General features: G+C 48.0%; 1 protein-coding gene and 1 non-coding gene across 3 annotated transcripts in view; both read left to right on the forward strand.

Moving 5' to 3' along the window:
• aldh9a1a.1 (aldehyde dehydrogenase 9 family, member A1a, tandem duplicate 1) overlaps nt 1–9,677 on the forward strand; it is a 44,552-nt gene extending 34,875 nt beyond the window's left edge. Inside the window, exons 8-12 of one of the 2 annotated variants that reach the window (XR_008724167.1) lie at nt 1,415–1,502; nt 7,106–7,247; nt 8,149–8,261; nt 9,165–9,446; nt 9,579–9,677. Coding sequence is in view for 1 of the 2 variants with exons in the window: in XM_055642292.1 (XP_055498267.1) it covers nt 1,415–1,502; nt 7,106–7,247; nt 8,149–8,261; nt 9,165–9,259 (438 nt within the window). In the remaining variant the exon portion in view is untranslated. Of the gene's footprint in view, nt 1–1,414; nt 1,503–7,105; nt 7,248–8,148; nt 8,262–9,164 lie in introns of both variants that reach the window. The other variant, XM_055642292.1, reaches the window with a different exon arrangement.
• On the forward strand, nt 7,600–7,672 carry trnat-ugu (transfer RNA threonine (anticodon UGU)). Its single transcript has one exon. It is a non-coding gene; the product is annotated as a tRNA-Thr (tRNA).
• Nucleotides 9,678–12,594: the final 2,917 nt, after the last annotated feature.

The raw sequence follows: 12,594 nt of genomic DNA on the forward strand, positions 1-12,594 counted from the left end.
TTTTCTGAAAACATCGTTTTGAAAATGAACGATGTTGAGAAAGCTACCCACACACTCTCTGGTCTAATACTTGATCTTCTGCAACGTTATCCGTGGCGCATCATCTTCCAGGCACTGTTGACCTGTTCTCTGGTCTGAAGAAGGGTCTCGACCCGAAACGTCACCTATTCTTTTCTCTCCAGAGATGCTGTCTGACCCGCCGAGTTACTCCAGCTTTTTGTGTCTATCTCTAGTTTTTGCTCTCTTGCCAACTGCATTATACACTTCCTTGAAACCTTTGAGCTCACAGTTGGTCAGCCCAGTTTTCTTTTCACTGTGTGCTGTCTGGCAAGAGTGTTTAATTGTCAAGGAAGGACACAAAGTGCTGGCGTAACTCAGCGGGTGGGGTAACACAGAACACAGACGGGACGATAAGTATCGACAGGTGGCGCCATGAGCCGGCAGCCTCGCCTCAGCTGTTCGTCCTTTCCACTTTTTTTTGTTTTTAGTATGTCTAAAAATGTGTTTTAGTGTGGGGGGTGGGGGCGGGAATTAGGGGAAACTGTTTTTTAGTCACTTACCTCGGTGGAATGTGACTTTTCTCCTAGTTGCATTTGGCCCTCCCTTGCGGCCTAACAGCTTGGATTGGTGCGGCCTTTCCTGGAGTCGGGTCCAGAGCTTCAGCAGCGGGCGCAGCGTGGACTTTCCATCGCGGAGCCGGGCGATCCCTTGCTAGAAGAAGTGCTCCGATCGCTGGCCCGCGAACTACGACATCCTGAAGTGCTTCCTGTGGAGCTTCTAGCCGCGGGCATCATGTGGACTTTAAGAGCTTCGACCGTCAGCCTGCGGCCTATAACATCGTGAAGCCTCGGTCTCTAGTAGGAAACGGCCGATTCGGGACCTCCAAGCCGCGGAGTGTCCGTCCGTCCCGACGTTGGAGCTTCGAGCATCCCGACGAGAGGGCCTGTACACCGGGCCATCCGTAGCGGCGAGGGTTTAAGTGTAGTTTAGTTTATTGTCACATGTACCGAGGGTACAGTGAAATGCTTTTTCACCACCACCCTGGCATCATCTCTGGAGAGAAAGAATGGGTGACGTTTTGGGTCGAGACCTGAAGAAGGTTCTCGACACGAAGCGTCACCCATTCCTTCTCTCCAGCGATGCTGCATGTCCCGCTGAGTTACTCCAGCATTTCGCGTCTATCTTCGATTCAAACCAGCATCTGCAGTTCTTTCCTCCAGTGTATAGAGATGTTGCTGTAGGAATAGAGATTTAAGGGTGTGGAGCGATTGCAATATGAGTCTTTAGATCTGCTTCTGTGGCTAGCACACATATAGTTGCCTGGATTGGGCACCATCTTGGAGTACCACCCCTCTTGTTTCTGAATTGCTTTGGCAAATGTGAGAATGATGCGTTCTCAATGCTCTGCTTCTAGGGCGCAACGGTTTTGTGCGGCGGTGACGTGTTCCTTCCCGATGACCCAAAACTGCAAGACGGATACTTCATGAAGCCATGTATTCTAGGTATTGTTGCCAAAGTCTCCCATGAATAGCCTCAAAATAATTTGAAATGTTACTTTAAAAAAAGCAACTTTGATGTACAAAGGGTTCATGGGGTTAAAGTCCATACGTGATAGGAGTAGAATTAAGCCATTTGGCCCATCAAGTCTACATGCCATTCAATCATGGCTGATCTATCCCTCCCTCTTAACCCCATTCTCCTGCCTGCCCCCATATAACCCCAGACACCCGTACTAATCAAGAATCTATCTCTGCTTTAAAATATCCATTGATTTGATCGCCACAGTTCTGAGCGTCATGTTATAGGAAAGATATTGTCAAGCTTGAAAGGGTTCAGAAAAGATTTACGAGGATGTTGCCAGGACTAGAGGGTGTGAGCTATAGGGAGAGTAGGCTGGGTCTCTATTCCATGGAGAGTAGGAGGATGAGGGGTGATCTTATATAGGTGTACAAAATCATGAGAGGAATAGATCGGGCAGATGCACAGAGTCTTTTACCCAGAGTTGGGGAATTGAGGACCAGAGGTGATAGGTTCAAGGTGAAGGGGAAAAGATTTAATAGGAATCTGAGGGGTAACTTTTTCACACAGACGGTGGTGGGTGTATGGAACAAGCTGCCAGAGGAGGTAGTTGAGGCTGGGACTATCCCATTGTTTAAGAAACAGTTGGACAGGTACATGGATAGGACAGGTTTGGAGGGTTATGGCCCAAGCGTAGGCAAGTATAGCTGGGACATTGTTGGCCGGTGTGGGCGAGTTGGGCTGTAGGGCCTGTTTCCACACTGTATCACTCTATGACAAGTGGATAGAGTGGTATAGAGATACGGTATGCTCACCTTCATAGGTTGGGGTGTTAAGTATAAGAATCTAATCTGAAATATAAAGTGCAGCTTTATATAACTTTGGGCTGCATTTGGAGTATTGTGTCGAGTTCTGGTCGCCCCCATTACAGGATCGATGTGGGGGCTCTGCAAAGGTTTACCAGAATGCTGCCTGAATTAGAGGACATTAGCTACCAGGAGAGGTTGGACAAACTTGGATTGTTTTCTCTGGAACCTCAGAGGCCCGATAGAAGTATCTGAAATGATGAGATACATAGACAGGGTAGACAGTCAGAACCTTTCACAGCGTGAAAATCTAATATCACGGACTCCTGGGACCTTTTGCCGAGGGCCGCCAGCGTGAATCTCCGCCCAGCGCGGCCTGTGGACTTCGGGAGCCGCAGTCTCCGGTAGGAAGTGGCCGATTCGGATGTCCAAGCCTCTGAGAATGTTCTCCCGTTCCGACATCGGAGTTCCATCACCCTGGCGAGCGGGCGGGCCTGAGCATCGGGCAGCCCGTAGCGGCGACAGCGAGGGGTTCGGGAGCCCCCCCGACCACGGGTGAACAAGAGGACAACAGAGGAGGAGGACTGAACTTTGGTGCCTTCCCTCACAGTGGGAAACTTTGATTCCACTGTGTGGGGATGTTTATGTTAAAGACTATCGTGTTCTGTGCTTTATTTTATTCGTATGGCTGTATGGTGACCACACATTTCACTGTACCAATTGGTACATGTGACAATAAATATCTCTTGTCTCTTGTCTTGTCTCTTGTAATACTGTAGAGGGCTTGTCTTTAAGGTGAGCGGGGCAATGTTTAAAGAATAAGCATTGATGATGCCTAAGAGATGTGCTGAGCAAGTTTTTACACAGAGGGTGGTGGGTACCTGGAACCCTGGCCAGGGGTGGTGGTGGAGGCAGATAAGTTAGTGCAATTTAAAAAGCTTGGAGAGAGGTACATGGATATGCAGAGAACGGAGGGATATGGATCACGTGCAGGCAGAGCAGCAAAATCAATAACCCCACTCTCACCATCGACGGCACCACTGTCTCCCCATCTCCCCAGGCCCGCAACCTTGGCGTGATCTTTGATTCCACCCTCTCCCTTGAGCCTCACATCCGCCATGTCATTAAAACCTCCTTCTTTCATCTCCGCAACATCGCCAAACTCAGACCCTCTCTCACACCGCCCGCTGCTGAAAGACTCATCCATGCCTTCATCTCCTCCCGACTGGACTACTGCAACTCACTTCACCTTGGCATCAGCTCCACCTACATCAACCGACTCCAACTGGTCCAGAACGCAGCCGCCCGACTCATCACCCACACCAAATCCTGGCATCACATCACTCCAGTCCTCAAACAACTTCACTGGCTTCCCATCTCCCACCGGATCAACTACAAAATCCTGATCCTCACCTACAAAGCCCTCCACCATCTGGCCCCCCCATAACTCACTGACCTCTCCCCCTACCAACCCTCACGGTCCCTCAGATCCACATCAGCCGGTCTCCTCTCCATCCACAAGTCCAACATCCGCAGTTTTGGGGACAGAGCCTTCTCCAGGGCAGCTCCCAGGCTCTGGAACTCTCTCCCCCAACTGATCCGCAATTCCGTGTCCGTCACCATCTTCCAGTCCCGCCTCAAGACCCATCTCTTCACCTCTGCCTATCCTTAGCCCCACGTCCCCCTCCCTTTTCATCTGTGCATTAATTGCCTCATATTGTGTTTTGTATTGAATTATGTCTTTACTTTGTGTACTAGTCATGTCTCTACTATTTATTTCATTCCCCTTACATGTTTTTCCTCTACCTGCTAAATTTTTGTAAGGTGTCCTTGAGACTCTTGAAAGGCGCCCATAAATAAAATGTATTATTATTTATTATTAGAGGAGATTAGTTCACATGGTTTCATATTCGGCACAGATAGACTGACAGATTCTGTTCCTCTGTCTGCCTAATGGACACAAAACGCTGGAGTAACTCAGCGGGACAGGCAGCATCTCGGGAGAGAAAGAATGGGTGACGTTTCGGGTAGAGACCCTTCTTCAGTGATGTCGGGGGTGGGCTGTACAGAGATAAAATATGGTCGGAAGCAGCAAGACTGGTCGGAGAACTGGGAAGGGGAGGGGATGGAGAGAGAAACTCCAGCATTACTCCAGCATTTTGCGTCTATCTTCAATTTAAACCAGCATCTGCAGTTCTTTCCTACACACCGATACCTCTGTCTGCCTGGTCTTCTCTTCCTCTGACAGAATAGAGTGTCTGCTTCAGGAGTTTGTATTAGGAGATGAGGAAATATGCAGGCACCTCGTGTTTCATGCACACTTGATAGAGTGATACAGTGTGGAAACAAGCCCTTCGGCCAAATTGCTCACACATGTCCCAGCAACACGAATCCCACCTGCCTGCATTTGGCCCGTATCCTTCCAAACACGTCCTATCGATGTACCTGTGTAACTGTTTCGTAAACGTTGGGATAGTCCCAGCCTCAGCTACCTCCTTTGGCAGCTCGTTCCATACACCCACTTCCCTTTGTGTGGAAAGTTACCTCTCAGATTCCTGTTAAATCTTTTCCCCTTCACCTTAAACCGATGTCCTTGATTCCCCTATTCTGGGTAAGAGACTGTGTGCATTGACCTGATCTATTCCTCTCATGATTTTGTACACCTCTATAGGATCACCCCTCATCCTCCTGCACTCCAAGGAATAGAGTCCCAGTCCTACTCCACCTCTCCCTAAAGCTCAGACCCTCTAGTCCTAGCAACATCCTTGTAAATCTTCTCTGTACCCTTTCCAGCTTGACAACATCTTTCCTGTAACACGGTGCCCAGAACTGAACACAATATTCGAAATGCGGCCTCACCTGCGTCTTATTCGGCTGTAACATGACCTCCCAACTTCTATACTCAGTACTCTGACTAATGAAGGCCATTTTGACCTCCCGATCTACCTGCGACTCCACCTTCAAGGAACCATCCACCATAACGCCAAGATCCCTCTGCTCTACAACACTACCCAAAGGCATATCATTCACTGTGTAGATTTACGCAGTTTTCAGGATAACGTGCTTGTCTAATTACCACTGCAGTTTAATTTACACACTCCTAGTTTTGGAATAATGCGCTCAGATATATGACTGGCAGTGTAGTCATGTGTGCAGCCTGGTACACAATTTATTCATGCGCTTTTTGAGTTACGTGTTGTTCTTCAAGCAACATAACCCCCATGTCAATCGCGGGGTGCCTGTATATTGATTTTTACCATTAGCAAAAATGAAATATTGTCCTCCTGAATCTGAGTATTGTTGACCTACGTTTGAACACAGGCTGTTATAAACTTCTGTCCTTCCATGAATGTGCTCAGAACCTTTCCATGCCGAACATGATGCTCAGTTAACTAATCTCCTCTGTTAACTAATTGCCTGCTTGCTATCTACATCCCTCCATTCCCTGCATATCCATGTCACAGAGTGATAGAGTGGAAACAGGCCCTTTGGCCCAACTTGCTCACACCGACCAACATGTCCCATCTACACTAGTCCCACCTGCCTGCTTTTGACCCATATCCCCTGTCCTATCCATGTTTCTTAAACGTTGCGATATCCTCTGCCTCGACTATCTCCTCTGGCAGCTCAGGTTCCGATTCAATCTTTCCCCCCTTCACCTTAAACCTATGTCCTCTGGTTCTCGATTCCCCCGGAGGAACAGAATCTGGGCAAGAGACTGTGCGCCCACCCGATCTATTCCTCTCATGATCTTATACACCTCTATAAGATCACCCCTCATCCTCCTGCGCTACAAGAAATAGAGTCCTAGTCCGCTCAACCTCTCCCTATAGTCCCGGCAACATCCCCATAAATCTTCTCTGTACCCGTTTCAACTTGACAATATCTTTCCAATAACATGGTGACCTAAACTGAACACAATACTCTAAATGTGGCCTCACAAACATCTTATATCATTGTAACATGAATATCCCAATGTCGATACTAAAGTCTTCTCTACTGATAATGGGTGGGTACCTTTGTAAGATCCTCTTACAATGTCAATATCACACCTGCCTCCACCACCACCCCTGGCAGTGTTTTCCAGGCCTCCACCCCCACCACTACCCCTGGCAGTGTTTTCCAGGCCTCCACCACCTTTGTGTAAAAAAACAACTTGCTCAGCACATCAGTAAATATGGACACACAGCTATTATTGTATCGAGTGAGGAAATTCAATTCAATGAACTTTATTTATCCGTTAGGAACGTCATTGTGCGTGTACAGTTCACATAGCCAGCAGCACAACACAATATACCACACACATCACATACCAGCAGTCCAACATTGGTCAGTGGGTAAAACTTGCAAAGCACAATACAGGTACATGAAGAATAGGCAATAAAAACATTAAAAGATTAAAAATGTATATATAAATAAATTAGTAGATAAATAGATCAATTATTCATGAGTCTAATGGATGTAGGCATGAGACTCGACATGGCTCTCTTAGTCCTGAATGTGAATGGCTGGCCTGAGGGTAGATGACTGTCTTGGCTGTGCAGTGAGTGAGTGGTGTCTGAGGCTATTTGTGTTCCTTTTAGTTTAGTCCTTCTATTGTAAATACTGATCAGTGGTTCCTGCTCCAGTCCGATTATTTTACTGCTCATTGATATGATTTTGTTTAGTGGGTTGCGATGGATGGTGGATAGTGACCCAAACCAGGCTGACATATTGAAGGTTATCACTGCATGACTGCAACCTGTGCAACTGGGAATCTGTATTTGCGTGTGTGCTTACAGGAGACTGCCGAGATGAGATGACCTGTGTGGCGGAGGAGATATTTGGACCTGTTATGTCGGTCCTGCCGTTCGATACGGAGGAGGAGGTGGTACAGAGGGCAAACAACAGTGAGCTCGGTTTGGCAGCTGGAGTGTTCACCAGGTACAGCGATCACCTCTCTCTCTCTCTCTCTCCCCCCGCAACCATCACTGGTCCCCCTGGTAGGTCCCTTCTGTGGGTCTTGAGACGGATGAAGTGGCCAATCCTCGAGCCACAGACTTTTTGCACCCTCCAGATGGACCTTTTTTAGAGTCATACAGCGTGGAAACAGGACCTTCAGCTCAACTTGCCCGCACCAGCCAACAACTCCCATCTACACTAGTCTCACCTGCCTGCATTTGGCCCACATCCCACTGAACCTGTCCTATCCATGTACCTGTCTAATCCTTTAACACGGGGCAGACTGGGGCACACGTACCTGCCCTGATGCCTTTTCATGTCTTCCACAGAGGAAGGCGCCATAGCTCAGGGGTGAGACCACTGGTCTTGTAAACCAGGGACTGTGAGTTCAAATCTCACTGGGGCCTGAACTTTTTCCCCATGTTCTTCCCAAAGAGTAGAGGGCATAACGAAAAGGTCAACAGGGGAAAGTTTAAAGGAGGCAAGTGCTTTAGTGGCGGCACAGTGGCACAGCGGTAGAGTTACTGCCTTACAGGGCCAGAAACCCAGGTTCAATGCTGACTACGGGTGCTGTCTGTACGTTCTCCCTGTGGCCGTGTGGGTTTTCTCCGGGTGCTCCGGTTTCCTCCCACACTCCAAAGACGTGCAGGTTTATAGGTTAATTGGCTTCAGTAATAATTGTGCATTGTCCCCAGTGTGTGAGGGTGTGATGGGGATTGCTGGTCAGCACAGACTCGCTGGGCCGAAGGGCCTGTATCTCTAAACTAAACTAACCTAAAACACGTTGTGTCTATTTTGTTCCACTTGAGTGGAGTGTTGTGGGATAATAGGTGTCGGTTCTCCTTGGTTGGAGCCTTTGTTTCAGCCGGTTCTATCTTTGCAGGGATCTGACTCGAGCTCACCGGCTGGCTGCTGCCCTTGAGGTTGGGACGTGTTTCATAAACAACTACAACGTCGCCCCCATTGAGATGCCGTTTGGAGGCTACAAAATGTCTGGTACGCAACCCTCCTCCTTTCCACAAAGCATTTCCTCTCAAACAGAGGAAGTTTCTTCCACTCAAACATATTTTCCTAAGCTCATACTGTAAAGGGCCTGTCCCACTGTACGAGCTAATTCAAGATTTCTCCCAAGTTTCCCCTGATTTGAACTCGGAGAATTACGGTAATGGCCACTCGTAGGTACTCGGGGCACTCGTGGACATTTTTCAACATGTTGAAAAAACTTCACGAGCTCCCCGAGTACCTGCCGTTAGCGTTACGAGCTGCTAAGAGACGTCCCGAGCTCCAACGTACCCGCTACGCACATTCAAGTCAAGTCAAGTTTATTTGTCACATACACATACGAGATGTGCAGTGAAATGAAAGTGGCAATGCTCGCGGAACAACAAAACAACCAAACAAATTATAAACACAATCATAACACACATTCTATGTACTTACCACGAATTTGATTTTTTTTTAAAACTCGGGAGAGCTCTTGGGTAAACTCATACAGTGGGGCAGGGCCTTAAGTTATAGGAGACAAATTAGGCCATTTGGCCCATCTAGTTTACTCCAGCCATTTAATCATGGCTGATATATCTTTCTCTCTCAACCCCATTCTCCTGCCTTCTCCCCATAACCCCTGACACCAGTATTAATCAAGAATCTGTTAAACTCTGCCTTAAAAATATCCATTGTCTTGGCCTCCACGGCCTTCTGTGGCAATGAATTCCACAGATTCACCACCCTCTGATTAAAGAAATCCCTTCGTCATCTCCTTTTATACTGAGGCTGTGTCCTCTGGTCCTAGACTCTCTCACTAGTGGACACCCACCCTCTCCACAACCACTCTTTCCAGGCCTTTCATTATTTGGCATTTGCCCGTCTCAAGAAGTAATTCCAACTTTGTTGTTGCAGGATTTGGAAAGGAGAATGGAATAGCTGCGACCGAATATTACACGCAGCTGAAGAGTGTGTACGTGGAAATGGGAGATCCAGAATGTGCATTCTAAACTGCTCCCATCTCATCCCTTCCCAAATTCACCGTGTTCACCAGAAGCAGTGATCATTTAATTTCAAATTTTGAAACAGATTTCAGATATCCTTTTTTGCAATGATATACTTTGAACTTGAGCAGTTTATCGGAGCGACAAGGAATTGCAGATGCTGGTTAATGACACAAGGACACAAAGTGCTGGAGTAACTCAGTGGGTCAGGCAGCATCTCTTGGTGAATGTGGATAGGTGACATTTCAGGTCGAGTGTGAAGAAGGGTCTTGACCTGAAACATCGCCTATCCACATTCTCCAGTGATGCTGCCCGACCCGCTGAGTTACTCCACCATTTTGTCTCCTTTATTCATGTTTATCACTGTGTGGATCCAATTGTAAAATGTCAACTGGTTAATCGTTAATAAATTCATAAATCTCTCTTCACGCCTTCAAAGACCTTTGACCAACTTTGCATGGAAAAATAGATGATCAAAGTCAAAAGAAATATGAATCTCACCTTTGCATTCCTCCAGTCTGCCTGGCCTCTTGGTGTGCAATGGGTAACATAGAAAATAGGTGTAGTAATAGGCCATTCGGCCCTTCGAGCCTGCACCACCTATAGGATATAGGGTAACTGTAGGACAATTGGGACATCTTTTGTATACCAACATTTTGGTCATAAGCAGCTGCAGACAGGACTGTAAGCTTATTACAGGACACAGCGGTAGAGTTGCTGCCCCACAGTGCCAGAGACCCGGGTTCGATCCCGACTACGCACGTTCTCCCTGTGATCGTGTGGGATTTCTTCGGGTGCTCTGGTTTCCTTCAACATTCAAATTAATTAATTGGCTTCTGTAAATTGTCCCTAGCGTGTAGGATAGAACTTGTGTACTGGTGATCATTGGTCGGTGCAGTCTCGGCGGGCTGAAGGGCCTGTCTCCGTGCCGTATCTGCAAACTAAACTAAATCATGATACCGAGAAAGCTAGCAAACAGGGAGCTAGCAAAAGGTAGCAAACAGGCCATGTTAATCACCCTCAAGGCTATCCCACTTTGAAGAAGTTCTCCTCTCTCTGATGGGAGTTCGGTGAGACCCTCTCACTGCTTCCCCCGTCATTCCTGCTCTGCAAACCAGTTCTTACAAAGGGCCTCTCCCATTTTCACAACCTCTGCCAAGTTTCCCCTTGACTCATACTCGCAGCATGGTCGTCACGAGGTTGTAGGAGGTCGTAGGTGGGTCGTAGCAGGTCGTGATGTTAGTCGTGGGTACTCGTGGCATCAAGTAGGTCGGGGCGTTTTTCTAGCATGATGAAAAATGTCCACGAGTTAAAAAAAGGTTGTGAATTAGGTTGTGGAAGTGGGACAGACCCTTTAGTTCATCAATGATAGGAGCAGAATTAGGCCATTCAGCCCAGCAGGTCTACTCCGCCATTCAAGCATGGCTGATCTAACTCTCCCTCCTCACACCATTCTCCCCGTAACCCCCGACACCTGTACTAATCAAAAATGTATCTATCTCTGCCTTAAAAATACCCATTGACATGGCCTTACCACCCTCTGACTAATGGGATTCCTCCTCATCTCCTTCCTAAAGGAACGTCCTTTAATTCTGAGGTTGTGAGTTCTGTCACAGACTCGCTGCCACAACCAGGTGGCTTTCCTCAGCCTCAAGGTAATGTTGGTCTGCCGGATGTTCAACGTGTTGTCCAGTTCCATGTGAACTTCAGCTGTCCCTTGATGTAGACACAATGTGGAAACAGGCCCGTCGCCCTTCAGTGTCCGCGCCGACCAGCGATCACCGCCGACAGTACACTCGCACTGTCCTACACACACGGGTCAATTTACAGAAGCCGATTAACCTACACGTCTTTGGAGCGTGGGAGGAAACACGAGCACCAGGAGAAACCCCACGTGGTCACCAGGGGAACAGCCAGCACCCGTAGTCAGGATCAAACCCGTGTCTTCAGCGCTGTGAAGCAGCAACTCTACCACTGCGCCATCGTGCCGCCCCAGTGATGGGGAAATTTGCGGCAATTGACAGCACCTGAGCTGGGTAATGTGGTTGTAAAACCTGTACTAGGATCAGACAACAGAGCAGCACTAAGACCGACGACATTGTCATCTCAGAAATTAACCACTTCACCGTAAATTGAATGAAGTGGTGAATTAATTTAGGTTTACAGGAACGCTACCTGGATCGGAGGGTATCAGCTCAAAGGAGAGGGTGGGCACACTTGGGATTGCATTCTCTGGAACGCCAGAGTTTGAGAGGGCCACCTTATAGCAATATATCAATGAGACGCATAGATAAGGTAGAGAGTCAGAACCTTTACCCCAGGATGGAATGTCAAAGGTTAGCGGGCACAGCTTTAAGGTGAGAGGGGCAAATTTTGAAGATGGTATGTGGGTGGGGGGGGGGGGCAAGTGTTTCCTCAATAAGAGGGTGGTGAGTGCCTGGAACACGAGGCCAGGGTGGTGGATGAGATACAATAGCGGCATCCAAGAGGCTTGCAGATAGGCACGGATTATGGGCAGGCAGAGGAGCATAGACATTGTGGGCTGAAGGGCCTTAGTTTAGTTTAGAGATACAGCGTGGGAACAGGCCCTTCGCTCCACTGAGTCCATGCTGACCAGCGATCCACCTTACACAAGTTGTTATCCCAGTTTCTCATCTTACACACTGGGCGTGCGAGTTAATGTTCTCTCCGCCTATCAGACAACAAACCACATTGGTCACTTTAAGAATGTAACAAGTCCTCTTTATTACGCATGCAGGAGTGGGAGCAACCATGAGTATGGTTACACACTTGTTGCCTCCCGGGGTCCCACTCAAAGGTCTGATACCAAAGCTGTACCTGTATACCCGTTGGGAGTTTCCATTTCATCATCGGCACGTTTAAAGCAACAGTTTTTCACGCGCCTGGAACAGACTTGTTTTTCTCTGCAGTTTTACTTGGTAATTGGCATCTTATCTTGTTTCCATGTATTTCTCGCCTGAGCTGCTCCTCTGCCCGTACACCCTTAACCCTCTCAGTTCCAAAACGCTTTCTGGCGCACTTTGTAGAAGCCAATTAACCTACAAACCTGCACGTGTTTGGGATGTGGGAGGAAACCGGGGCACCCGGAGAAAACCCACACAGTCACCGGGAGAACGTACAAACTCCGTACAGACAGGATTGAACTGGGTCTCTGGCGCTGTGAGGCAGCAACTCTACCACTGCGCCACTGGGCCTGAACATCAGACATTGTTGACAGCTAGCTAGGCACTGGGAATTGGCTGTTGCCAATTTATGTACCACTCTCCGCCAACCACTTTATGGCAGCCATTATATTCAACTATCTGGGGGGGACATGGGGT

This window comes from Leucoraja erinacea, chromosome 10 (assembly GCF_028641065.1).
Source record: "Leucoraja erinacea ecotype New England chromosome 10, Leri_hhj_1, whole genome shotgun sequence".
In the NCBI taxonomy this organism is placed as follows: Eukaryota; Metazoa; Chordata; class Chondrichthyes; order Rajiformes; family Rajidae; genus Leucoraja; species Leucoraja erinaceus.